This window comes from Cyprinus carpio, chromosome A19 (assembly GCF_018340385.1).
Source record: "Cyprinus carpio isolate SPL01 chromosome A19, ASM1834038v1, whole genome shotgun sequence".
NCBI classification, from domain to species: Eukaryota; Metazoa; Chordata; class Actinopteri; order Cypriniformes; family Cyprinidae; genus Cyprinus; species Cyprinus carpio.
In genome coordinates, this window is record NC_056590.1 from 14,094,633 (window position 1) to 14,122,356 (window position 27,724).

Consider the following 27,724-nt stretch of genomic DNA (forward strand, 5'->3'; position numbering starts at 1 on the left):
CTGTATAATTTAAAATGATCAATTTTAAACAATGTACATAAAAATAGGCTTTAATGTAAGAACAGAGTAGGTCGTGCAACACTTCTGGCTCAGAGTGTGCTCTGTTTCTCCTCCATTATGGACAGTAGGGGGAGCTGAAGGGTGTGCATATGATTTCAGGTTGAGTCGGCGCTGCATCCGCCCTGAGCATCTTCATCACACTCGCATCTGGAGCGGAGGAGGAGGAGGCGGGAGCGCGGGCGCGTCACCGAGCGCATCCTTACGGAGCGCGCAGGCACAGAAGAAAACACCGTACAGCTCGGCCACCCATTTCAGCTGGAGGATCGGCCTGGAGAAATTCATGGAAATAAAATAGAAATCCATTCCCTTGGCTTTTTATTTTTTGTTTTCTGATCACAGCCAAGCCACTGGACTTCAAAATGGCTGAGATGACTAATTTAAAAACAACCTATGGTAAGTGCATATCTATGATCCGGGCTTTTGCTCCATATAAACTGCGATTAAGCGGGATCACTAGCTTAAATGATTCGACAGGCTTTAATTCATCTTGGAATCATATTTTACATTAATGGGATTCTTGTTTATTTTTCATTAAATATTCCGAGCAATATTTTCTTCGCAGTATGTTCATTATTTACAGTATAGGCTATTTTATAGTTTATGTTATATTGTATTATAGTGAGTTAGGGCAGGAAATAGCTTATTATAAAATAGATAAGCAGAGCATCTTAATATTCACCAGTGAAGTGTAAAGCGTAGCCTAAATGTAAAGTGCAGCACCGAATAAACGCACATCAAGCCTAAATGATTGACCCGACAGACGCATGAAGTGTGTTTATCTACACACAAGCAGTGTAATAAGATGTCATTTTAAAAAGATTCCCAAAGTAGGAATGAATACATTTGTTACAGAAAAGGCACGTTTAGATCAACTAACGCGTGCATGACGTCATGTCTGTTGAGTGCACGAGCATTAGCTGCTGCTTATTCACTTTATTCCTCATCATTGGCACATAGATAACACTTTACACGAGACATCCATATATCATGCATTATAGCATTCTAATGCCATATAATCTGCATTATTGTTATTAGTCCTATATCTTTTCAAAAATAATTGTAACCACAGTCAAATTACAGTTAGGCCTGTTCCACAGTGAACAGCATAATAAACACATATTCTGGTCATATATTACTATATAGCTACTATATTCCATATATTACTATATAAGCAGACTGTACATTATAATTATGGTGATAATAGGGTGTATTATAAGACATTGCCTATGTATAATACACCTTTATATGACCTTATGACCATGTTTTATCTGTCATTGTTTTATTATTGGTCCTATTTTTACACCACGGAGCATGGATGATTTTAACAGGAATGAATGGGTATGATGTGATAGATCAAAAACACCACTCATTTTTTAATCGAATTATATATATATAAAATACTGTAAATAATGGACTGGCTGTCTGGACTATCTCATTCATTTATAATCCAAGTTCCTAATTATAACCAATATAATTTGTTCATCAACGGTCAGATTTATTCACCGTTTTCTGCGAGTCTTTATGGGGATTCTGTCATGCGCAGGGGGAGGTAGACGGTTTTGACGCGTTTCCTGGTGGATGCGTGTGATGCAGTTTGGGTCAGGTATTTTAGGAACACGTCTGAGGCATCTTGGATCAAAACTCAGTGCGTGGGAGCAAAATCAGCAGCAAGATGTGCGCTCCAGAAAAAAATAACCAGGACCAGTCCAGCCAGATAAACAGAGATTTATGATTTCAGAAGCTATGAAGGAAAATAAAACCCTTTGCTCCTTCAGTATTACAAGTTTCCAGCGATTTGTCTGTCTGCTCTTAAAGCGAAAATGCTGTTTGATGTGACAGAACAGAACAATAGAAAAGCAGGACATGTTGGATGTATGTGCATGTACAGTTATGTGAAGTGGGGTTTTGGACAATGAGATTAAACTGTGGGCGGAGCAGTCCAGCACAACACAACAGATATAGGATGGAAGCAACAAAAATATCTTGTAGTGCACTTAAGTGTATTGAATGTGCACTTGTAGTGTACTTCAAATCTTAAAAATATATAAAAACTGTAGTCGAAGATAATATAATATTAATAAAAGACTGTGTTTCTTGAGTACACACTTGAGTACACTTTTAAAAATGATGTCAAATTATCAAAATAAAAGTTTTACTTTAAAGTACATTTTAAAATCATTATATTTTAACAATCTTTTGTCATGCTTCAAAGAAGTGCCCTTATTTTGATGTGTTGACTAACATGCTAAAGCACATGTAGAGATTATAATTTTAACTGCAGTGTGTTTTTCGATATTACATTTAAATTTAATATATTTTAAATACACTAAATTGCAACTTCATCATTACAAATATCTAATTACAATATATATATATATATATATATATATATATATATATATATATATATATATATATATATATATATGTATGTATATATATATATATATATATATAACATACAAGTTTCAATAGAAAATAGAAAATACATTATTTTACTGTACCATTAAGCTTGTCAGTACATTCAGCAGTTCATTTTAACCATTTTTTAAAGTAATTATGAAATTACATATAAAGATATTCTTAAGTCCTGTTACGTTGGTCTAAAAGCACTCTAAACTTCGACTAAATGCATTTAATTTAAATGTAAACTAATACATTTTCATTTAATTGCAGTTGATATGCAACAAAGTGTTAAAAGCATATTCAGTTCATACTTAAGTATATTATTTCCATAATAAGTACTCTTTATTAAGAATGCTAAAGTGTAATTTTTTTCACAAGGATTGGACTGATATTCAGATTAACATGAAGAGGTTTTATTAATAATAACTTGGTTATGACACTTGAAAGTGTTTACCAGAATGCTAATATATGACATAAAACAAGTTTATGCATATCACTGTATCTTAACCAGGTGCCACATGATAAAATGAAAAGTGAAGACAGATATTAATGCCACAAACTACCTGATATGTGGTCAGTATCTTGAATTCTGTTTACACTGTATAGCCCCACCCACACTGAAATATCATTGGTTCAAAATCCCACTTCCACGTAACTGTATGTTACACAGCTGTTATCTTCTGATTTTGTTGCACCATGCAGCATTTTAGCTTTCAGTGTGAAAAGACAATTTACAGTTAAGGGTGTCAATTATTGAAAATGGTGAACCAAGAACCTGGTTTCTGAGTCTGTATCAATATTAATCCAATGTCAAGTCCTCTCAGATAATAACAGTGCCTTCACTGATTGAGCAAAGAGTCGACTAGCCTTACAGGACATAATTTTTATGCGCAAAATAGGATCAAGAAAATGCTTTGTGTGTGTAATGAAGAGCTTAGGTGTTGTCCATTTTATTTTATTTTATTACATTACTTTGGACTGCTAGATAGCGATTAACACCAATCCTTTTCCAACTCTTTTTACTGCAGAGTAAAAAATAATTAATAATTCAATTCAAGAGTTGGTTTTGAAGACGAAGAGGCTTTGAAGTGAAGTTCTAGCCTTGAATATATTTGATCTCAGTTTATCACACATATCGGCAAAATGTATACGTCTCGTTCTCTCTTTCTCTCTCTTGTGTATGTGTGTGTGTCTGCGGTGATTGAACAATGGCTTGATTTATGCATGTGACTGGTGTCAGAGTGACACGTCTTCTCTGTCCCTGCTGAAATCCAGCACACAGTGTCTCTCTAGAACACGAGTGCTGCTGATACTCATTCTCACTCTGCTGGAGCTGTCATATCACCACTGACAGCAGATATGGAGAGAAACACCGTCCTCACATGACTGCTAACTAAACCTCTTTGTGATCCTGAACAGAGAACAAAACTGGTTAGCGTATAAGTGAAAACAAAAGAACCAGCGAAAGCCGAGAGTCAGTGCTGAGCCTCATTATTCACACCTGTCCGCTCCGTGATCATCTTTTCTTAACTTCATGATTTTCCCGTTCTGCTTTCTCTTAATCTCTACTCATCACAGGCTCCACCCTGTTGTCCAGCTCAGCGGTGACTACAGACAATGGGATTGTATCTCATTTGTGGGCCATTTTGTCCTGGTTATAATTAATCATGTGTGCCCACATGCATACACACTCATATTGGGCTCCCGGTTGTTGTGTGTCTGGAGCACATTATGAGGTGTGTCATAATCAGAGGCGTGTGTTTGGCGTAGATAATGTATTGGTTTTTTGAGGAATGAGCTGTGCTGACGTACATTAATATCCGTTGCACATTCGGGTGCATTAAAAAATGGCTCATTTAAAATAGAAGTGATGTTCACCTGTGCAGAAGTTGCTGTCACTATGCTGTGCTGGTTGCTGTTCTGAGTTATTTTAGTCTGTTGCTAAGTGGTTAAGTCTGGTTTTTGACCAATCACAGACCAGACATTCTGGATTGTAGACCTTTGTGAAATAAAAGTACACTTAATTTCACAAAGTGTATTTAAAAAAAAAAAGAAAAAAAAAAGTATTTATTATGGAAATAATATACCTTTAAAGGAATATACTTAAGTGCAAACTAAATGAAACATTTTCATTTTTTATTTTTTATTGAAAGTTGATTTTAATTGAATGTGTGTTTGTTTAATTTTAATTATATTTAGTTAGTGTTAATTGAGATTTTTTTTTTACTTAATTAGGTATTAATTAGGTATTAATTATTTTTTCTTTGAAATATGGCTAAAGTGTACTGCTGAATGTACTGACAAGCATTTATGGTGAACTAAAATATACTTTAACGGAATTTCTATTGAAACTTTTATGTTATGTATTTAAATATATTTGTAATTACACATTTATAAAGATGAAGTTACAGCTTAGTACATTTATGAGTTTAACTTGAAATGTAATAATAAATAACACACTCCAGTTAAAATTATATTCAAATACTTTAAGTGCTTTAGTATATTAGTCAACACATCAAAATAAGTGCACTTCTTTAAACACGACAGAAGATTAAAATATAATGATTTAAAATGTGCTTTAAAGTAAAACATTTAATCTGACATTATGCACATTTTAAAAGTCCACTTAAGTGTGTTAAGAAAGTGTTTCTATTCAAGTGCACTTGATTGGCTTTTTATTTTATTAATATTATATAATCTGTATGTATTGTTTCTAAAATATACTTTTATATACACTATTAACACTTATAAAATATACACTACAAGTGCACGTTCAATGCAATTAAGTGCACTTATTTTTCACTGGAGGTTATGGCTCATTTAATGTAAGTCTATGGGATCTTTGCACCAATCTACCAATCTACATGACAAAAGTTATGATTTTACTATTACTGAAAAGTAACAGCACACTTGATTTGAGGTCTCATTCATGTTTGCAGAAGAAACATGTAATGCTTATGGTCAAATGTTTGTTCAATCCATAATAACAAATATAAGCAATAGTAATAGCCCTAGCATCGACTGCTAATAGTTACAGAGTTAATTTAGATACTTGTTGTAACCACCTTGTCAGGTTTCAGTTTGAATACTGACACTAATTTAACATTTTTAAAACAATTACCAGAGCGAGAGCTGAGTGTATCAGCTGACGAAATTATTTTTTCCCTGCTCTTCGTCTCTCAGAGGGGTCGTTCCTAAGCAACCGAAGCAACTGGCTTTAAAACATGCAGCCAAAAGTGACATCATGTGATTGTGAGTCCCTCCGGGGGGCGTAGAGTGTCCAGTCGGGGAGGGTCTGGCTTTTGTGTGGACTGAAGCAGGGTGGGGTCGACCGAGGCTGGGGGAAAAAGAGATTAAAGAGGGAAAAACAGAAAGCCAGAATAATTTAGATAAAATGACAGGAAATATAAAGCCAACAGGGTCGAAAACAGGGTCAAACATTAAACCGCTGTCCTGGCAGATGTCAGAGTAATACATTTTACTAATGCAGAGTAATGCATTACTGAAAAATGACAGATTTCTATAGAGTTCTATATCAGAGATGCTATTTTCAATCTGTTTATTTTCAATCCAGAGTTTCGACTGTCTTTTTTTTTCTCTGTTATACGGTATCTTTATATTATATTCTTACACCTTACTCCATTCCTTCTTTCTCGTCTCTTATTATCAAAGACTATTTGCTGATCATTCCACAAAATATCTGGATATTTCTTACTGATCTCAGTGCAGAATGGGTTTATGGTACCAGAAATGATAACTTTAATGTTTAATGCAAGCATCAATATCACTATTGCTCTTTCTTTAGGGATTTTAATTATACTGTAGAATTGAGCCTAAAATTATGTGACTTACTGAGAAGAGGTGTGATATTGTTTTGTGCCATTATTTTCCTTTGCAATTTTTGATAAAACGCATTAAAAAAACCAATAGACTTGCAGTAAAGTAGACACCCAGGTAATACACTTGTGAAAAATAAGTGCATCTAATTTTATTAAATGTGCATTTTAATGTACTTAAAATCTTAAAAATACATTTATAATAAATAGTACTTGCAGATGATATATTTACGAAATAAAAGGCCACTTAAGTTCACTTCCATGACTATGTTTCTTAACACACTTAAATACACTTTTAAAAAGTGCATATAATGTCAGATTAAAAGTTTTTCATGAGCAACCATCACTCATTAACTAACAACCTAGATTAAATGTTTTATCACATTATTTTAATTGAGGTCTCGGTAAACCTGTAGGGTCACTCTTGAGCTGCAGTAATAGACATGCAGCACACATCTTCCTCTCAAACTGTGGCCAGCAGAGCATTACTGATGTTTTACATTAAAGCAACTAAATTTGCTATCAGAAATGTGGTTAATGCTGTGTGTCTCTGTGTGTGTACATGTTTCTCTATCCCGGTGGGGACTTAAACCTGAATACACACTGACCCATGGGAACTCGTGTCACGTGGGAATCTAAATTGAGGTCCCCATGTGGAAACAAGCTTATAAATCATACAGAATGAGTTCACTGATATAGTGAAAAGTAAGAAATGTTGTAGAAAGTGAGACGAGGACATTTTTTCAGGTAATTTATGATTGCATATAATAGCTGAACACTGTTCAATGATTTTTTGGGGCAAAATTTGTGGGCAAAATCCAGTTATTTCAAAAGGAAACCATGTGATCTGGAACCTGAACACTGTTTTGAAGCAGGATGACCAACAGAAAGTTGTTTGAAAGTGACTTCTGTACTCTGTAGACCCATGTGATCTGGAACAACATTAACAACAGACAATGGACTTATTTATACACAAAATTTCCATGAAATTCCACTAAACTTAAGATTCAACACTTGTGAAAAAGAAGTTCACTGAATTGTATTTAATGTACACTTTTAGTACATTACTTCAAATCTTAAAATTATATTTTTATTTTAAATATTACTGAAATAAAAGGCTACTAATGTGCATTTAAAGACTAATTAAGTGACACTTTCATCACTGTTTCTTAACACACTTAAGTAGACTTTTAAATCATTATGTTTTAATAATCTTTTGTCATGTGCACTTAGAAGTGCACTTATTTTGATGTGTTGACTTATATACTAAAACGCATGTAAAATACTTGATTTTAATTTTAACCGTAGGGTGTATTTTGATATTACATGTAAGTTAATATATTTTAATGTACTAAAACGCAACTTCATCATTACAAATTAGTAATTACAAATATATATATCTACAGTGCCCTCCACTAATATTGGCACCCTTGGTAAACATGAGCAAAGGTGGCTGTGAAAATAAATGTGTATTGTTTATCCTTTTATTCCAAAAATTCACAAAATTCTAACCTTTCATTGAATTACAACAAACAAACAAAAAAAAAAGCGGGGGAAACTCACATTATGAAATAAATGTTTTTCTCTAATAAATGTTGGCCACAGTTATTGGCACCCCTATAAATTCTTATGAGTAAAATATCTCTGAAGTATATTTCCATTCATATTTCCATTTTTTTTTTCATCACACCAGGGTGACTACAGAACATATTGTTGATATTCACTAAATAGAAAGTGGCTGTAAGAAAATAGCTAAAGCATTGGGAAAAAAACAAAAAAACATTTCTACCATCGGCAATAATTAAGATGTTACAGTCAACTAAAGATGTTACAGATCTGCCAGGAAGAGCATTATATCGTCCTAATGCACAGTGAGGAGGAGAGTTTGAGTGGCCAAAGACTCTCCAAGGGTCACAGCTGGAGAATTGCAGAGATTAATTGAGTCTTGAGGTCAGAAAGCCTAAAAAAAATACCAAAACAGCCCCTACATCACCACATGATGTTCAGGAAGGTTCAAGAAAAATACTCCTTGCTCATCCAAAAACAAACTCCAGCATATTCAGTTGTCAGACACGACTGGAGCTTCAAATGGGACTGGCTTCTATGGTCAGATGAAACTAAAAAAAAGAGAGCTTTTTGGCAGCAAACACAACAAATGGATTTGGTGCAAACAGTGATAAAAAGTACCCCATGTCCACGGTTAAATACTGCTGGATCTTTAATGTTGTGGGCCTATTTTTCTGCCGGAGGTCCTGGACGTCTTGTTCAGATACATGGAATCATGGATTCTATCAAATAACAACAGATAAAAAATCTAAACCTGACTGTCCCTGCTATAAATCTTATAATGAGTTGGATCTTCCATCAGGGCATTGATCCAAAACAAACATCAAAATCAACACAAAAATGTGTAACTGAACACAAAATGAATCTTCTGCCATGGCCGTCCTGTTCCTCTGACCTGGACTCTATGAGTGTGGTGAACTGAAGAGAAGAAGCACCAACATGGAGCTGTGTATCTGAAGGATCTGGAGAGATTTTGAATGAAGGAATGTTCTCTGATCTCTTGTCAGGTGTTCTCCAAACTCATCAGGCATTATAGGAGAAAACTTTTCATTGTTTTACTTCAATGAATGGTTAGAATTTTGTGAAATTTTTCGAATGGAAGATCAAAAGGATAAACAATGCAGATTTATTTTCACAGTCGCCTTTGCTTATAATTACCAAAGGTGCCAATATTAGTGGAGGGCACTGTACTTGACATACAAGTTCAATAGAAATAAAAAATTATGTTTATTTTAGTTTACCATAAATGCTTGTCAGTATATTTGCCAGTTACCTTAAACCATATTTCAAAGACAACAGAAGTAATGATGTAATTGCATATAAAGATGTTCTGAAGTCCTACTTAAGTAGGTCAAAAAAGTAATTACCATGCATATAATATGAATTTAAACTGTAATATACGTATATTTATTTTAAATAGAAAATAACATGCAATTAAATGTCTAAAAACTTTACATTCAGTTATTTTGTAGTTTTGTAATTTTGTAGTTTATTTTATCATTATTCTAAATGACAAAGAACACATTTGGCTTTGTTATTTCATGACATACTGTTTCATTAAGTTACATTTTCAGCTGAAAGTCTTTTTGGTGGCTTGTCTCCCAAGACGTTATTGTTGTATGTTGTTACTCGGGCATGTGGTTGGTTTCTGTGTTCCCATTGGCTGGCGCTTGCTTAAGGAGGCTGTTGTGCGGGGCAGGAGAGCACATCCTGTTCTCATCAGCTCACTGAAGCCAGGTCTGTCTCACAGTTCCAGTCAGCTCTGACTGCTGTGGGCAAAGAAAGGGGCCTGTCGTTGCCACGGCGACCTGAGCACTTCACCACCCTGGGCCCTGGAGTTCAGAGTTTGGCGAGAGAAAAGAGGCGATGAGAGAAGTGGAGGGGAGGAGAGGAGAGAGGGGCGAAGAAAGAAGGGTGTGAAATGAATTTAACAAAAAGAGAATAGGGAAGAGTGTCAAGTCAGTAAATGGAGAAATGAAAGAGGATGAGACAGAAAGGGAATGACGAAGAAAATGGAGCCAGTGTAAGCCAGACTATCAAGAAAAGGACTTTTAAAACTGACTGTGCTCCACACAGAACCAACAAGGAGTTTCTTAAAGTCAACATGAAATGCTTCATCTTTAAAACAACTTCCATTTTCTGATGATGTCATCAAGGCCGTGCGTGCTAATTGGTTGATCAGTGGCCACACAGCTATTGTGGCATTGTTTTAGGCTAATGTTGTAACTGATGCCACATTTTCAATATTCTCTTCAATAGTTATTACAGTCACTCTTAGCTAACACTATCACATGTATATTCTCTTCTCTTTTTTTTTTAGTTTTTTTGTTTTTTGTTTAGTTGTGTTCTGTTTTGTTTAATTTTTTTATTTTTTTTTTATTTGATGGTTTACTTCAACCCAAAATGAAAATTTTTAATCACTTACCCCCATGTCGTTCCAAACCTGTAATAGCTTCGTTCGTCTTCAGAACACAATTTAAGATATTTTGGATGAAAACCGTTATTTTTGAAACTGTAATATATTCTTTCAAGTAAATAACAGTGTCAAGGTCCAGGAAAGTATGAAAAGCATCGTCAGAATAATCCATCTGCCATCAGATGTGCAATCTGGGTTATATGAAGCAACGGGAACAATTTTTGTAAGTTGGCTTTATTCAACAATTCCTTTGTCAACAGTCTCCTCTGTGTCTCTCCATATCACCGTATGCTGCGTATGCTCTTCTGTGTTATCCGCACCACAAGGATGCGCTGTTTTATTTCAAATCAAAGCTAAATACACATAGAAACAGCGCATCCTTGTGGTGCGGATGATACAGAAGAGTTAGAGCACTTTGGTTAGAGCAAGATAGCAATGTACCTTTTCTACATAAAATCCAATTTTTAAACTCTACATCTACAAAATGATTAATAAATAATGTGTATTGAGTGAGATTTTGCTTGTTTTTATTCAAATTACGAAGATGCTGTAAATCAAATTGTTCTATATTCTATTGCACTTGTACAATACTATTATATTTTGTACATGCAACCTGTATTGTAAATTTTTTTTTTTTTTAAATACTTACAAAAATACCATTAAAACACACTCTGCATCTATTGAATCTGACATGTTTTCTCACTGACATGCCTCCAACTCAGAAACTCTTAATACAACTTTGTGGTGATGTTCATGGGCATTCAACTCATAAATACAATCTTTCTGCCATAACTTGATCACACCATGAGATTCAAGATGAAGGCAGTTATGAAAGTAGCACCGGTTTCAGTTACCTGGAAGAGCGGACTGATATAAAGCATTACAACAAACAACAGTGAAATATTTGACCACTGAATGCCACGATTGACATGTCAGAATCAGGGTCGGCATTTGCAGGCCACGCACCCCCCCAAACGAGTAATTGTGAACATCAATTTTTCATGTACAAATTAATAAAATCAACACAAACTACATATTTTCATAACTGAATATCCTGTTTCACTCATCAATACATTACATTATTAAAGTATGATGGGTTGTGAATGTTTCAAGTTGTCCTAAAGCCATGTGCCGGGCCCTCCAGGCATGAGCTTGTTTCCATGTCTGGTATTAAAGGTGTTTGAGCAGAGGGAACCCACAGCGCGATGTTTCCTAATGGAATGCCCTACAGCTTGGGGCAAAAGCAGCACCTGCCAGATCCAGTTAAGCTTGTTATGGTCTGTTGCTGACATTTGAACATTTTGGGGGATCACTGTGAGTTTTGCCTCTTTTAATGAAACAGAAGAGACGTCTGTGTGTTGAGATTGGGTCTGTGTGAATAGTAAATGCTTCAGTCAGGTGAATGTTGCTGGTGGATCCTCTCATGGACTGCAATGAAGAATCTATGATCATAAATATAACTGCCGTGCTCAGCATCTGCCCCATTAGCTAGCAAATGGCTGTGGAACAAGCAAGAAGCAAACAGTCATGAATTAAACAGGAAAGAATCCAAGCTGCAGCCAAGGGCAAGAATTATCCTGCAATACCCAGAAAATTGTTTTTCATTACCATAGATAATTTCAACACCTAGAAAACTCATTTTTTTATTCGATTGTGCTTTTTTGCACTCACAAACACGTTCTTTAATTATACTCATAAATCTCTTTTTTTCATATTCATGTTTTTGCCTTTGTCTGAACTGACCTGAAGTGCAGCTGCTGTTTTTTTTTCTTTTCTGTTCTCTCTTGTTTCTCTCTCTTCTGCTTCTAACTGGGTCAGTCTCTTCAGTTTGATGCCATCGCTGGCCATGTTTGTTGTTCTGTTAAATTCACTTTGAGACCAGATGTTTTTCTCTGGAAACCTCATCCAACTCTTTATCACCCACAGCTCTCTGTGAATGTGGGTCGCAATCCAAATGAAACTATATGAGTTATGAAGAAAATGAGTATTTGTTCTGCAGCAGCAATGATGCTTTTTGAATACAAATTTTGAAGATGTGTCATTTTTTTTATGTAGAAATACTTTCTTCTTAATATGCAATGATTGTAGAAGATTCTGCATGAAATTAGTTTCTGTGGTTTGGTAATGTTATTCATTCATGTTAAAATTGTTGATGTTCCCTGCATATTTATGTTGTATATAAAAATTAATGATGTACATAAAGACAAAAAGACAAGACAACATGAAAATCAGTAATAAATTCAAAAAAATTCTATAATTGCATGTCGAAAATACATATTAAACGTACAAACAACACATTACTGTATGCAAGCACAAAAATTAAAATGATGGCTTTAAACTGTTCCCAAGTTAAAGTATATTTACTTAGCAACTTAACTGCTTGCAGTTTGAATGATCCCTTTGCTCCATTTCTGCAATATCCTGGCAACTCAAACCTGCAACCTGAGGGCAGAAACTGCCGTTTTATAAAGAGTGGGTGCCTGCAAACTGCAAAATGTTTCTGTGCTTTGCTGTGAGATCTAGTTTTATGTATTTGTTCAAGGTCACACAAAGCAGTTTGCTGTGGTATGTTGTATATGGATGTTTCATTACCTTGAATGCAGACATGTTCCCAGTCCAAGTCAAATCTGAAGTCTCAAATTCCATGTGGTAATAGTATTATAAGCCTTTTCACGCAACAATTTCATGCCTTTTTTTGGAATTTCCTTGATTATTACATTATATTTATCTAAAAGAAGATTTATAATGTCTTACAAATCTTTAATACCATTCATATTTTTAAGTTAGTTTTTATTCATTATCTAGGTGGCAATTAAGGGGCCAATCCCCTTAAAATTTTTTTTTTTTGCTATTTTTGTCTGGTCCTCCATGCTAAGAAATACGGCATCAAATGATCATGACAAAGAGTGTCCAGAGACTTTTTGTTCTGAACTTTGTCACGTTATTCAAAAAGATATATACTTTTAAACCCAAACATGTCATTAATCTCTAATAAGGGGGTCCAAGTCAGCTGCACTTCAAGACACTTAACTGTGTTTGTGAGTCTAAGTTAAGTGTGATTAAATTGTGACTTTGTGAATCTGAGACCCTTTAAATTTGTAATCATGATGTGTCTTGTGAAAAAAAAGGATACTTAAGTGTATTGAATGTGCACTTGTAGTGTACTTCAAATCTTAAAAGTATATGTAAAGACCACTTATGTGTACTTAAAAAAAGACAATTTCATAATTGTTTGTTCATAACACACTTAAGTAGACTTTTAAAAATTGCACTTTGTAATATTGCCAAAATCGTTTGTCATTCTTTAAAGCACACTTACTGAAGCACATGTAAAGTACTTAATTATAATATTAACAGTTTTTTTTAATTCAATATTATATTTATATATTATATTTAAAATTAATAATTTTTAAAAACACTACATTTCATAACCTGCAAATTTGCTGCAATTTCATAACCTCAAATGTGTAAATACAAATAAGTAATTATGTCATATATGTCATATATAATATACACAGAGGTGCACATAAGTTTTTTAGTCTGGTTCTTATGAGAGCACCTGGAGATTTGGTTTTAAGTAAAGTAAAAATACAACTATTAAGTATTAAGTAAAAATACAACTATTTCAAAGTACACTTAAAAATTACAATGCAAATATTTACATATTCATTCTTTTCTTTTTTACTTTTTTACTTTAAATTAATAAATTTTTAACATGTTCAACCCCAAAATCAGAAAGCTTTTATTTTGACAGGTTGCCGGTATTGGTTATAGTAAAGCGCATCAGTAAACAATATATGTCAGTTTTGCATTTTGCTCTGAAACTGGCAGTGCATAGCCTAGATTTATGAAAAAAAGTGAGAAAAAAAAAAAAAAAACGTGAAAGTGGCGTGACATACAGCCAGTTATGGTGATCAATACTCAGAATTCATGCTCTGCATTTAACCCATCCAAAGTGCACACACACAGCAGTGAACACACACACACACACACACTGTGAACACACACCCGGAGCATTTATGCTTTCGATTTGAATAGAAATCTTATACTACATTACATCTGGTTGATCTGGCTAATACAGTGATTGTGCATTAACAGCTGTCAACCATGTCGGTACGCAAAAGAGTGGTCTGAACTGATTTATCCAGCGCATTTTTTTATTTGGTCACGCATGCATTGCACACATGTGCACCACTTATGTGCATCCCTGTATATACTGTCCCTGTATATACTTGACATACAACTTTCAGTATAAATGACATTAATGTATATTTTAGTTGCTTGTCAGCATAAATGCTGATTGCTAAAGTGTGCTTCCATGGGAGGGTGATCTAATGCTCTGCCTCTGTCTCTTTCAGATGTGTCCCCAGTACTTGCGGGTTTTCTGGGTGCAGGGGTCTTGGTCGTCTCTGTGACGGTGGCTGTTTTTCTGTGGACGTGCTGTCAGCGGCGATATCGTCAAATGACAGGTGCGCACAAGCTGACCAGCGGCCCCTACGACCCACCCGTTGACCCTCCCTACAAGTTCATCCACATGCTCAAAGGCATCAGCATCTACCCCGAGACCCTCAGCAACAGTAAGAAGATTGTACGGGTGGGCCGGCGCTCAGGATCGGGCTCCCTGTTTAGAGAATGGGGTCGTGGGTCCCCAAACGGCGACGTGCTTCTTGTGGATTCAGATCCCGAAGGTGGTACCCCACACCTACAGATGAACCACCTGGTACCTCCCAGACTGGAGAGGGCGCTGCCCATCCGGGCCGACTACTGCTGTATGGAGAGCAGCTCAGGAAGCAGCAGCGAAGCACCCAGTAAGACGGCGTCGCCCCACAGTCTCGACTCCCCCTCTCTGGGAACGCTCAGTTTGGCCGTCGACTACAACTTCCCCAAGAAGGCCCTTGTCGTGACCATCGTAGGAGTGCAGGGGCTCCCCGCAGTGGACGAGCAGGCAGGCAGCTCTGACCCCTATGTGAAGATGACCATCCTGCCAGAGAAGAAGCACCGGGTGAAGACACGTGTCCTGAGGAAGACTCTGGAGCCCGTGTTCGATGAGACGTTCACCTTCTACGGCATCCCCTACAGCTCGCTTCCTGAGCTCTCGCTGCACTTCCTGGTGCTCAGCTTTGATCGCTTTGCACGGGATGATGTCATCGGGGAGGCGGTGGTGCCGTTGGCGGGCGTGGACCCCAGTACGGGACGGGCACACATCACCCAACAAATCAGCAAGAGGAACACGCAGGTGAGTGTTTTTTGACCTTACACAGGATGGCGGGATATCTTAGAGGACTCTAATCATTAGCGATGACCGAAATGAAAATTCTTGACCGAAACCGGAAATTCAGTATGCACTTGGCTGAAAACCAAAACGACAATTAAAGTGTATGGAATAATCAATTTATTAAATTTATTTAATAATCAATAAACATTTGTACACATATTTAGATTGCACATAAGGCAGTTTTTATGTAATTTGTTTTCTTTTTTGTCAATTATTTTATGTTATTATAATTAGCCGCTACGTAGGGAACTCGTTTCTGCCACTAAATAAAAAATAAAACAAGGTAATTGCAATTTTTTATCTCACAATTCTGACTTTTTTTCTCAGTATTGCGAGTTCATATCTTTTAATTCTGACTTTATAACTTGCAATTCTGATAAATAAAGTCAGAATTGGGAGATTAATATGCTCATTAATATGATGTAACAAGATGTAACATCTAGATCTTGGTTGGCCTGAGGGGTAAGTAAATTAACAGCGAATTTTCATTTTTGAGACATACCCTCATTTTTTATTAACAGAATTTGAAAGCTGAGACTTTGTTACAAATGCGCTACAGATGTTTTATTAAGTTTTATCCATCAACTGAAAACAGATTGACCTTGAGATTTAAGAATCCATATCAGTATCAAGATTAAAAATAAGAAATCAATATTGTCAACCAATATCGTTTATCCACGTTGTGTGCACAAAGTAAAAACACTGACACAGTCAAAAAGCGTCTTTAAAACAAATGCTAATTAAACGTCACAGTTTCGGTCAATGATTTTAGCCATTCAAAGCTATTCCTACCAAATATTTCCAGTTGCTGAAATTTCGATGCATCACAACAATCTTTATAAAACCAGTTTACATCATTAGTAAATGAAGAAGACATCAGTATTGGGTGATGCTGGGCCTGTGAACGGCATCATATTCCTCGGCTGTTATTCGCCACAGCGATCGTTAAACCTAATCATTCCCATGAGATGCTGCTCGAACCTTTATGGATCTCCCAAGATGTTTTATGGTTAGCAGCAGTCGTTGTGGGCGAAAGGCTTCCTAGGGCTTCTCTAGACACAAACCTGATCTAGGAAATGAGGTAAAAGAAAAGATTTTGAGCTCTTTTGCCCCAGGTTAAGCGTTCCTGTGATTGATACAAGCGGTTTCAGAGCAGCGGCGCTGGCATCAGTTCCAGCTCAGTGAAGCTATTATCCCACAGCTTTTCTCCAGACTGAGGCACATTATTGTTGACATTTTGAACCTTTTTTGGCATTTAAGATGATATATGAGCTTTCGACTTGCGATTTTTAAAGCCTTTGCTGCCACATGTGTAACTGTGAGATTACAAATATAGGTTTTTAGAGGAAACTGTTTTATGTGTCATTCAAGTTCAGATAAGCAACACCCTAACCTTGAAACCCTAAGCATAGACTAGTTACTGTACTAAATTTTGGCATGTTCTACAATGTTATAACATGATACCTCAAACTGTGTGGCTTCCCTTAATTGTGAAAAATAAGCTTTAGCATACTTTTAAATAGTGAACTTATTGTGGAAATAATATACCTTAGCAACCACATAGCATTGCCTGTTCAACCACCTGTAACTACTGTGGAAGTGTGGACGTTTGCATAGACAAACATCAATCATATTTATTTCTAAAATCATTCTTTCTAATTATACAGATGTTATATTATGTAGCTGTATACCATATTGTTCCACATTTATTTGCACGTCTGGGGCGGTAAGAGTGTCTATTGATCCATGAGCCATTAAAGTGGCATTATTGCAGACAGAGAGTGTAGCCGTAAAGGCCACTGGCTGCAGGGGGGACATCCATCAGTACAACCATCTGGAAACTAGTGCTTATTCTCACATCATTAGCAATGATACACACAAACCAAATGAGTTACATCTCTTCAGTTATTCAATCAATCAAAATGATTTATATTTGCTATGATTCTGTAGTTTCTTACGCCTGTTTCCACCTGATATTGATGAATGTTGTTGATGAGAAATGGGTCTCCTGTAACCACTTGTGGTTGTATTTTGACAGGAGAGTCTCTGGTTTTGTAACTATACTGTACTGTATCCTGTTTTTTTAAAGGGGTGGTTGATTGCGATTTCACTTTTTTAATGTTAGTTAGTGTGTAATGTTGCTGTTTGAGCATAAACAGTATCTGCAAAGTTACAAAGCTGAAAGTTTGATGTAATGAAAGATGTGTTTTATTTTTATTTCTGTTTGTTTAATGCATAAAGGGATGGTTGGTAGTGAATAAAGTTAGTTACTTCCCATGTTAGTTGAATAACAAAGATGTACCTTGCCCTTGGGAAAAGGCAGCAAAGGGGGAGAGACCATGCTGTGCTGCTTTAGAGAAGAGGAGGAGAAAACTAGAGGTGCACATAAAAATCTATTCATATATGAATCTCGATTCTGTCTTCTAACGATTCTAATGGATTCACAAGTTTCAAAATCAATGTTCTAAAGCAGCGGTTCTTAATCCTTTTCCTTGCGTCGCCCTCATCTGCACATACTCTGCATCTCTCTCTCTCATTCAGCTCCGCTCCAACAATGAACTGTTTCAATTATACACTTATTTTCACATAGCTATGAGAAGTGTTAAACATGGATGCGTGTGCGGTTGCTGTACTGTATTAGAGCTTTAATCAGGATAAAACCATATATTAAAAGCTAACATAAACAGTAGCATTTACAAAACAAAAAAGATAAGGCGTGCTTCCATAGTTTCTGCACGATCATCTTCACTAATATCCTCTGCTTCTCAGTCGGGCTCAAACTGATATTAAAGCGATATTAACGACGCCGTTATTTACAAAACAACCGGAGCACATGCCGTTGAGGTGAGGGGCGGTACGTTTAGACATGCACTAGAGGCGGTTAAGCCAATCACACTGGGCCAGCTAACCAATCAGAGCCCATCGCCTATTTCTGAGGGAGGGGCTTCATAAAAGCAGGAAATGATCAGGGACAGTGTGGTGTGGAAAAAAGGTAAATTATGTGAAAAATAATGCTTTTTTTTTTTTTTTTACAAACCATTATTACATGTTAGACTGCATCCCATAAACACAGTCAAGCCTAGAAAAAAAATGGTGAACCACACCTTTAACAACACTACTGTACAAAACGTTTGGGGTGCCTAAGATTTTTTAATGTATTGAAAGTTTAAAATGGAAAATTTCTTTTAAAAATGATTTCCTTGAAATCACTCTAATATGCTTATTTTCTGCTCAATAAATATTTCTAATTATTATCAATGTTGAAAATGGTAGTTCTGCTTAATATTTTTTTGTGGAAATTGAGATTTTTTTGGGACTTTTTTCAGGATTCTTGATAAATGGAAAGTTTAAAAAGAACAATTTTTTTTTGTCTAATAGAAACATTTGTAATATTATAAATGTTACAAATAAAAATATTTATAAACTTACTGACCCCAAACTTTTGAATGACAATGTACATTACTAAAAAAGCTAAATACATACATACATGCATACATCAACAATTTGCTTAAAATATACTTATATATAAGCAGAATTCTAATTGTTATTTTAATTATTCGTTATATTTTAGCTGTATTAGCAGCTGTGTTAATTGAAGTTCACTTTATGTAGCTCTTCTATTTTTTTAGTGCTGTGTTGTTGTCTTCTGTATTCTGATTGTGTTCCCACAATGTGTAGGTAAGATTTCTCTGACCGTAAGGTCTATAAAGTAAATTTAAAACCTCTGTTTTAGGTGACTAGGCAGTTCTTTGATACTGTCCGGGAGACATCAGAACATCAGTATTTACACTCTAATGTGATAATGTGCGTTTGCGACCAACTCAAAATTGATTAAAGTTTGTGATCACAAATTGTTTTGGATGGATTTGTATTTAGTGGATCATATTGTTCACTTGTGATCTTATAACACAAGACAGATAGCAGGTGTAAAGAGTCCTCAGTAAACACCCAATGAAATAGAGAGAGTTATAAGGAAGGCTTTGCACCCATTTGCTCTCAAACACAAGCCGAACACTGTTAAAAGTGGTTGCATAACAAGTAATCATAGCCTAATACGCTGCTGTATTTCCATCGAAACAGGAACAATAGCATTATAAACGATGTTCATAATCTCATTCTCTCTGGAGGCAGGAAATCTTTAGTGCTTGAAGGCAAATAAGTATTTGAGCTTGTTTTCCCACTTGTGTATGGCTTTGTAAATCAGTATACAAAATATGCAGAGTACGCTTGTTCAAATCAGAGAACTTCCTGTCTGCTTTATACTCTTCTACAGAGAGAGCATCTTAAATTGAATCAATGCCTATGGCTCCACAAGACAGGCGCATTAGGGTGTTGGCTGGGAGTGGTGGACAATTGATTCAGCCGAGAGAAAGACAGAGAGAGAGAGAGAGAGAGAGAGAGAGAGAGAGAGAGAGGATTATGGAAGAGAAGGAAGGAGAAAAAGCTCAGGAAACAGATGGGGTGCAGTCGGTGTGGTGAGAGAGATTGGGAGAGAGAGAGAGAGATGGGTGATTATGAAGAGTGAGTGACATACTGCGGCAGCGCCATACTCGTTACGCTTGCTTATAGCTCTTCTTCAAGAACATTTTCATGGAAGATAAAGAAAATGAATGTGTGTTGAATTAGAGGGTTTTGTTTGTGTGTTGTTTTTGATTCGGATTGTTAATGAGGAGGCGTAATGAGGAAGATCTCATTCATATGAAGGTATCTTGGAGAAATCTCATGTACCTCCAAATCTCTTGGTTTATATTTTTTTTAAAGATAATTTATTTACACATTACATTCAGCCATTTGCATGGGTAACAATTTTTTTTAAAGATAATTTATTTACACATTACATTCAGCCATTTGCATGGGTAAATTGGATTATTACAAGTATGACATACAAGTGAAACATGGTGTGACGGAATTCTCACTATTAACTATGCCTAAATAAACTCCTAAGTTGCTGCTTATTAATAGTTAGGAAGGTAGTTGTTAGGATTAAGGGATCACAAATATAGTCATGCACAATAAGGCATTAATATGTGCTTTATAAGTACTAATAACCAGCCAGTATGCTAGTAATATGCCTGCTAATAAGCAACTAGTTACGAGAGAATCTGTCCCTAAACTGAAGAGTTACCCAATATTTTATTAACCTGGTCCAATGTATCTATGGTCAAATTACACAAGTCACCAGGCATATGAGAAGTGGTTACCTGCAGAGACTGTACCTCGTTGTACAGCTAAAAAGAAAATCACAAACACTCACAGACATTATGCATTTAGATGTGGGTTGTTTTAAGTCCATGTTTAGCTCCAGGATGCCTCCTAATGCAAGTTGTCATGGTGATAACCAGGAACAAGACTGGAATCTTTACTCTCAAAGAAGAGGAAAACAACAGAGATGGCAAGAGGAAAAAAATAAGAAGTAAAGTCTTTTCATGTGATGTGGAAGAAGCCACAGGAAAAAGAAAAACATTTATTCATTTAACTAGATACTTTTATAGAAAGAGACTGGAAGCCAGCAATTTAAACAGTTCAAAAAACATCTGCATAAATCTGCATCATTTTCTTTTTCAATCTGTACTTTTGTCTTGTTGTGCAGTAAAACGTCTAAACATTTACCTTGGAATCGAAACTGCATTAGACTATAAAAGTGTAAATAACATAACTTGACTTAAGTTTGTTTTTCTTGTCCTGTTTAAATTTAAAATAGTTGTTTTTTAAAACTTGTTTAGAGCTAACAGTAGAGAGGATATAAGCTTATAATTTGCCAGTGGCGAGTTATAGTCTGTATACTCTGTATACTCTGTACTCTGTACTCTTATTAACTTGCAATTTTGCAACTTTATTTCAATATATTTACTGGAAAATGTTTTCCTTATTTAATCCCATTTCAGTGTAAACCAGAAACAAAAGTCCAGAAACAGCTGCAGAAAATGAAGGGTTTTTTTTTTTTTAATGGTAATGAGTGGTTTTATTTATATCTTAAGGTTTTTTTTTTTTTTTTTTTTTTTTTTTTTGTGGTCATAATAATTAGGTTGGGGTTGGATGCTTGTTCCACCATTGAAGGACAGTGAAAGAACTGAAACTAAACTCAGCACACAAACATTTAATGAGGACTGCATTAGGACAGTCTATATTTGTCTGTTGCTAAACTACTTGCCGTTACATTCTGGCAATATTTAACACTTTGCATTTGTTTACATTGTATACCTGTGTCATCAAAATTTGCTGTTACAGCTTTTAGTACTCTGGGGCAGGGCTTCATAACCCATGGTTAAAAACCTGTGAAGAGTTGGGTTAAATGTCACCTTAAGTTGTTTTAGGTGGTGGTTGCTGAAGGTTTCAGTGCTCATGTGTGTCAGGATAAGAGAGACAGGGTTAGAAATAAATATCCTTTGGGAGCTAAGCCATGGCTTGCAGAGATGCCAACGCTCCTTTTGTCCTCTTCTCTTATGACAGTGGACAGGTGTCTTTGATTATTCCACCCTGCTTCCCCTCATGACCATATGATCACCATTACACAGGGAGAACTGACAGGTGCACAGATGGCTCACCATTGCAGTTCTCCTTCAAACTTGTCCATCTGGGGAATAAGTGGCGATTTAATGTCCCGTGTGAGCAGGACAGGCTCTGGTGCAAATTGAGTGAATGCTCTCTCCTCCTCTATGTCAATTTCACGGGGCAGGAGATAAAGTAGGTGTTCTTTTCAGCGCCCCAAGTGGATAATGACTTCATCCAGGTAGTCGGAGTTACATCATATGGGACAAGTCAAGTACTCCATACGTACCGAAAGGAAAGGCCCTGCACTGCCAGTGCTTCTGGATTGTTGAAGGACCTTGATTTTGCTAATGCCAGAAGGTGCCTTGACAATTTTTCAGAAGTCTTAACACCAGCAGTGTATCCTGCAGTCATTCTGTTGTTCCTCTTGGCCAGGAGTGTTCAATCCAGGTCCTGGAGGGCCAGGAGGTGTTGCAGAGTTTATCTGCAACTTGTCCAAACATATCTGCCAGGACATTTACCTTGGTTCAGGTGTGTTTAATTTAGTTGGAGCTAAACTCTGGAATTGGACCAGGACATTGGCTCTCCACGAGCAGGATTGGACACCACTGTTCTTGGCCAAAGGACATTCCAGAGATAATTTCAAAAAACAAGGTATACAACACACCATTATCTTACTTTTTTTTCGACTTTTTCCCAGCGACCAGGAGTGCCAGGAGAACAGAGTTGTGTTGTAAGACTTGCTCTGTTCTTAATCTAATAATTTGCAAACCCTACCTTGTCCCAGGATCAGGGATACCATTAGGTCCCTCAATACTCTGAAAGAGAGTTGGCTATGATGGCCATGGGCATTGCAGGCCCTTGGACAAGAATGATGGCAGTACTCGGTAGCACTCATGACAACTGTGTCTCAAGCCCGAGACACACTGCACGATTTTCGGCTGTCCCAGATGAAAGATGGCCATCGTGAAACAATTGTGGCGATTTCTGTGATCGTGGCTCCTAATCGGTGCTCCTATATCATACAGTGAGAGACGTTCAAAGACAGCCGTTGTCACCAAAGATAGCCTACGATAATTTTTAACAGTTACGACCCACGTTTACTGACCAACCAGTAAAAATGTGACATGAAATCAACGCGACATTGCTCTAAAACATAAAACTGCTTACCTCAATCTCTTATTTCTTCCTCTTTCGTCGCTTTTTTTCAGCACACATAAAAACTACAGCTGTCAAAGTGAAATTCATTATGCTCTTTTTGTTTACCAATAGCGCATGCTACTGACGTTTTATTCTTCTATAGAAATGTGTGTCATAGCCTACGAGTCAGTAGGTCTCATCATGGTACAGTCTACATGCATGTCGTATCCAAGTTTATTAGATCCATGTCGCACAGTGTGACCAGTGATGATCTTATAGGATTGCTAAAATCGTGCAGTGTGTAGAAGGCTTTAGACAACATTTTCATAGTCTTGAACTTTTCGTAATCTTGTGAGCATTTGGACAGTCCGGTCTTGAGTACTACAACAGTGTGGATACTTTGTGGACTCATATGATCCTCTCTGTGCTATTTTGTCTTCAGACAGAAGCATGCTGTATGTGTGCTGCAGAGGTTTGCGAGACATTGAAGCAAAACCAGACTTCATTCACGCTAAAAGGAAAGCTTATTAACACTTTCTGAATTGCTCACATGCTCTTCGGGTCTTTGACTTGACTCGGACTTGACCCTCTTCTGGTCTCAATTATTACTCTTATTAGGGTTTTTTGATTTGCTCGGATTTTATTCTGTTCTTTTATTTGTTTTTGATTTTATTGGCATGGATGATTGTGCCAGGCTTACTTTACTTTTGGACAGAGTCTGAAAGAGCTGAGTGATCACAGGGTGGCTCATCATCATGTCCTTAGTCATTCGTCAGATAGAGTTTTGTTTATGCTTATAAACATTTGAGTGCCATTCCTTGTGTTCAATTTCTGTTCTGTTTCTCCATAGTGTGAAAGTCGTGGGGAGTTGCTGGTCTCTCTGTCTTACCAGCCTGTTACTCACAGGCTTAATGTAGTAGTCCTTAAGGCCAAACACCTGCCAACCATGGACATCACAGGCCTGTCAGGCAGTAAGTACACAGCACACATACACACAAATATATAAATATTGAAATTATCCTGTTTATGATGCCAAAAACTTGTCATTAACCAAATTCTCATGTCTTTATTTCCCTTCTCCACCTACAGACCCTTATGTTAAAGTAAACGTCTTTTACGGCCGCAAGCGCATAGCCAAGAAGAAGACGCACGTGAAGAAATGCACACTCAATCCCGTTTTCAATGAATCATTTATCTACGATGTTCCCACTGAGCTTATGCCGGACATCTCTGTGGAGTTTCTGGTCATCGATTTTGACCGCACCACGAAGAATGAGGTTGTGGGGCGCCTGGTTCTGGGTGGTCAGAGCCCTATTCCATCAGGGGTGACTCACTGGAGGGAAGTCTGTGACAACCCAAGGCGGCAGATTGCCAAGTGGCATAACCTAATAGAGTACTAGTGTCTGGTTTACACATGGGGAAAGCAAAATCTATTATACCACTTCCTTCCTGTCAGCCCCTCTATAGAAAGAAGCCCATTTAACAATCTCCTTTTTCCCAGTACAGACAAGTGGTATGTGTCAGGACATAGTACCAGGAACAGTCTAACGGAAAAGACACTTAGAAAGTTCTCTAGTGAACTCATAGCAAAAAAGACTCATACATGATAGCAAATAAAAAAAAAGAGAGTCAGTGTGGTTTTTGGCTCTGATTAGACATCGCTTAAGTTAATTATAAGCGAATTATACCTGGGTGAGAGTTATACCCCAGTATCCTCAGAGCCTTTTACCAGTATACCGCCATATTCACAATATACATACACTACTTTCAATTAGCCGCATGCTAGAAATAGTGAGACACTTTTATTTTTAGGATGAAGGCAGGTCGTAAGAAAAAGTGAGCTTTAAGTCCACTTTTAAAAAAATTATAATGGGGTGAATGTTTTGGTAGTGTAGGATAAAAATGGATGAGGGAGATATAAACCGGACACCATCATGAGCATTTTTGCTAACATGCTAATACTTACCACAGAAGGCTGAAATATGGCTATTATTCATATCCAGCTAAAATTGAGATCCAATGAGTCAGTTAAACAAAATCTGGTGTCAAGGCCAAGTTTTCAGCCAACCACCAAATGAAAATTAGAGTCCGTCAACACAGGATTAAAAATGAATTTGATTTATGAAAACGCTCTGATGTTCCACATAGTAAAACAAGTCTACACGTTCCCTGTTTTTATGCTGTAGCTGTTTATTTATTTGTAGCTGTACTTATACATTATTGTTTATTTCTCCATCTTGATGGAAAGCACTTCTATGACATGTTGTTGGCGCATCTCAACATATCTACTATTCATTGATTTAAATTCACTTTTGTTTTTCCTTTTTTTATGCATATCTATGCACATTTTCATTGTACCACAAAGGATGTTTTGACCCAGTTGCTGTGCTACCATAGCATAGAGATCAGGGAAGGTTTGATCAAAAAAGTTGGAGGGAAACATCAAATAAATAACAGTCAAAGCCAAATGTGACAGATATTAGTATATTTACGCATTGTCAAATTTGTACATTTTACATGTACTGTACCTAACACCACAGTTTCTATTGCCATCAAATGTGTTTTTTAAGACCACACTTAATTCCTAAGGCCATAAAACTAATTCTTAACGTATTTGGTCAAGATGTATATAATGTATCATATGGCGTAACACTAGATTCTTCAGTTTCTTTTTTCATAGTACAATTAAATATAGTCAAATATACATTAGAACTTTTGACATACAAATGGTGTCATGAAAATAACTAAAATTAACCACCCCAACTTAGAAATCATAATTACTTCAATAACCTGTTTGGCTTTAAGCCTGTCTATTCTTTGATGGAGATATATGCATATTCAGACCAGTTTTTGCACTTTCTTAGAGTACTGTATTTATTTTTATGATTTGTGTTCAAAAGAAAGAATATATATATATATATATATATGTGTGTGTGTATGAAAAACCTTAATATCTATGATAGGACTAATAACTGACCAAATCAAAGTTAGGATTTTGGCATGAGCCAGTAATAATTAGTCAGCGGCAGCTGTCGAAAACTAACCAAAGTAGACCAACGTTTTGTGGTGTGGATATCTCACCCCTGAGTGAAATTAGTTTTGGTGACCGCGATGAAGCCGCTCACACTGCGGAGTCTATGTTTGAAGGCATGCAATGTGCGTGTGGATGTGTTCCCATTGATGTCACTCGTGCCCACAGCCCCTGAGGCAGAATTACATGCTCTATTCCCAGTGCGAATGAGCACATATTTAGTTAATAAGGCAGAAAGTGGGAGGGGGAGAGTAGAAAAAGATACGACTGGCTCATTAGAGGTATTTCATATTTAACATGTGAAATTAATATAGCAGCAAATTAAGCCCCAGCCTTCTCTCCACGATATCTGCAGTCAAGCTCATTGTGAGTCATTAAATCCACATAATGAGATTTACCATTGTTCATAAGGAAATAAATGAATCCCAATCACGTTTTGAAAAAAAATTAAGAAACCATATGCCCATCGTCTAGCTATACATTTACAACAGTGAACTCTTCCACCCTCTGTAATGTTTTTAACCCTGCATGCATTCACTATTCAAATTTCTGCTTCAAAACTGGTGTATATATTACAGTTTTTAGTGGTTTATATGACAGCAAAACCCACTTTTGTAAAAACAACAACCCAAACTACACATTGCAACCTACGTGAAATGATACATGTGTGTTTTTCTTTATTTTAACCCTCAGCTCCTTGTGTTACTTGGAACTTTTTTGATCTTTTGGGCATAAAATGCTTGTATAAAAATATCAATAACTATAGACATAAAGATGAATATAACCAATTGTAAATGAGTGTTTGTTCCAATGCACTGGTGGGCAGCAGCACTTTCTGCTCTTCTTGTATCTAACTGTTTTACCTGGAATGGAAATGGTTTCTTTTTGTGTAAACCTCCTCTTTTGGAGTGCTATCTGCCCCTCTTTTTCTCTCTGCCACTGGTCCCTAACAATCCCTCAGTTTTTTGTGCTGTTGTATGTTGTACAGAAACATTGAAAGCTGAACAAAGATGAAAATGAGCTGAGAAGAAAATTATTGTAATGAATATATTAGTCCATTTGGATCACGCAGTGTTGATAAGGCTAAAGTGCAGTGATTCAGCTTTATTTTAGGTGTCCCTTAAACCACTGTACCTAGATGATAAGCAGTGTTAGTTCACCACAACTGTAGTGTGATTCATGTTGTTACCTGGCCTTTTCAATATTTGTAGGTACAAGCAAGTTGTCTATGTATAATGTAAGTACAGTGAATAACATGTACATTACATATCCAGCTTAATACTGCTCATTTCACTACACGATCTTCAGGGACATCTAACATAAAGTGTGAACTGTTATGCTTTTGAAGGCAAGATATCTGCATACTGCTGTGAGTTTATGCTAAATACAGTATGTTACACTAATGCTGACTTGTACTGTATGTTGACGTTGTTAACACAATGGACGTGCAAATAAAATAAAAACTGATACACTAGATCAGACCTTCCCGTCTTTCTCTGCTCTGA

General features: G+C 36.4%; 1 protein-coding gene across 1 annotated transcript; it reads left to right on the forward strand.

The window, feature by feature from the left end:
• The first annotated feature begins 193 nt into the window (after nt 1–193).
• Nucleotides 194–27,693, forward strand: LOC109090804 (synaptotagmin-11-like). The gene is made up of 4 exons (XM_019104645.2): nt 194–453; nt 14,643–15,520; nt 24,039–24,159; nt 24,278–27,693. The coding sequence occupies exons 1-4, from the start codon at nt 420–422 to the stop codon at nt 24,586–24,588; spliced, it is 1,344 nt and encodes a 447-aa protein (XP_018960190.1). The 5' UTR covers nt 194–419; the 3' UTR covers nt 24,589–27,693.
• The last annotated feature ends 31 nt before the right edge of the window (nt 27,694–27,724 follow it).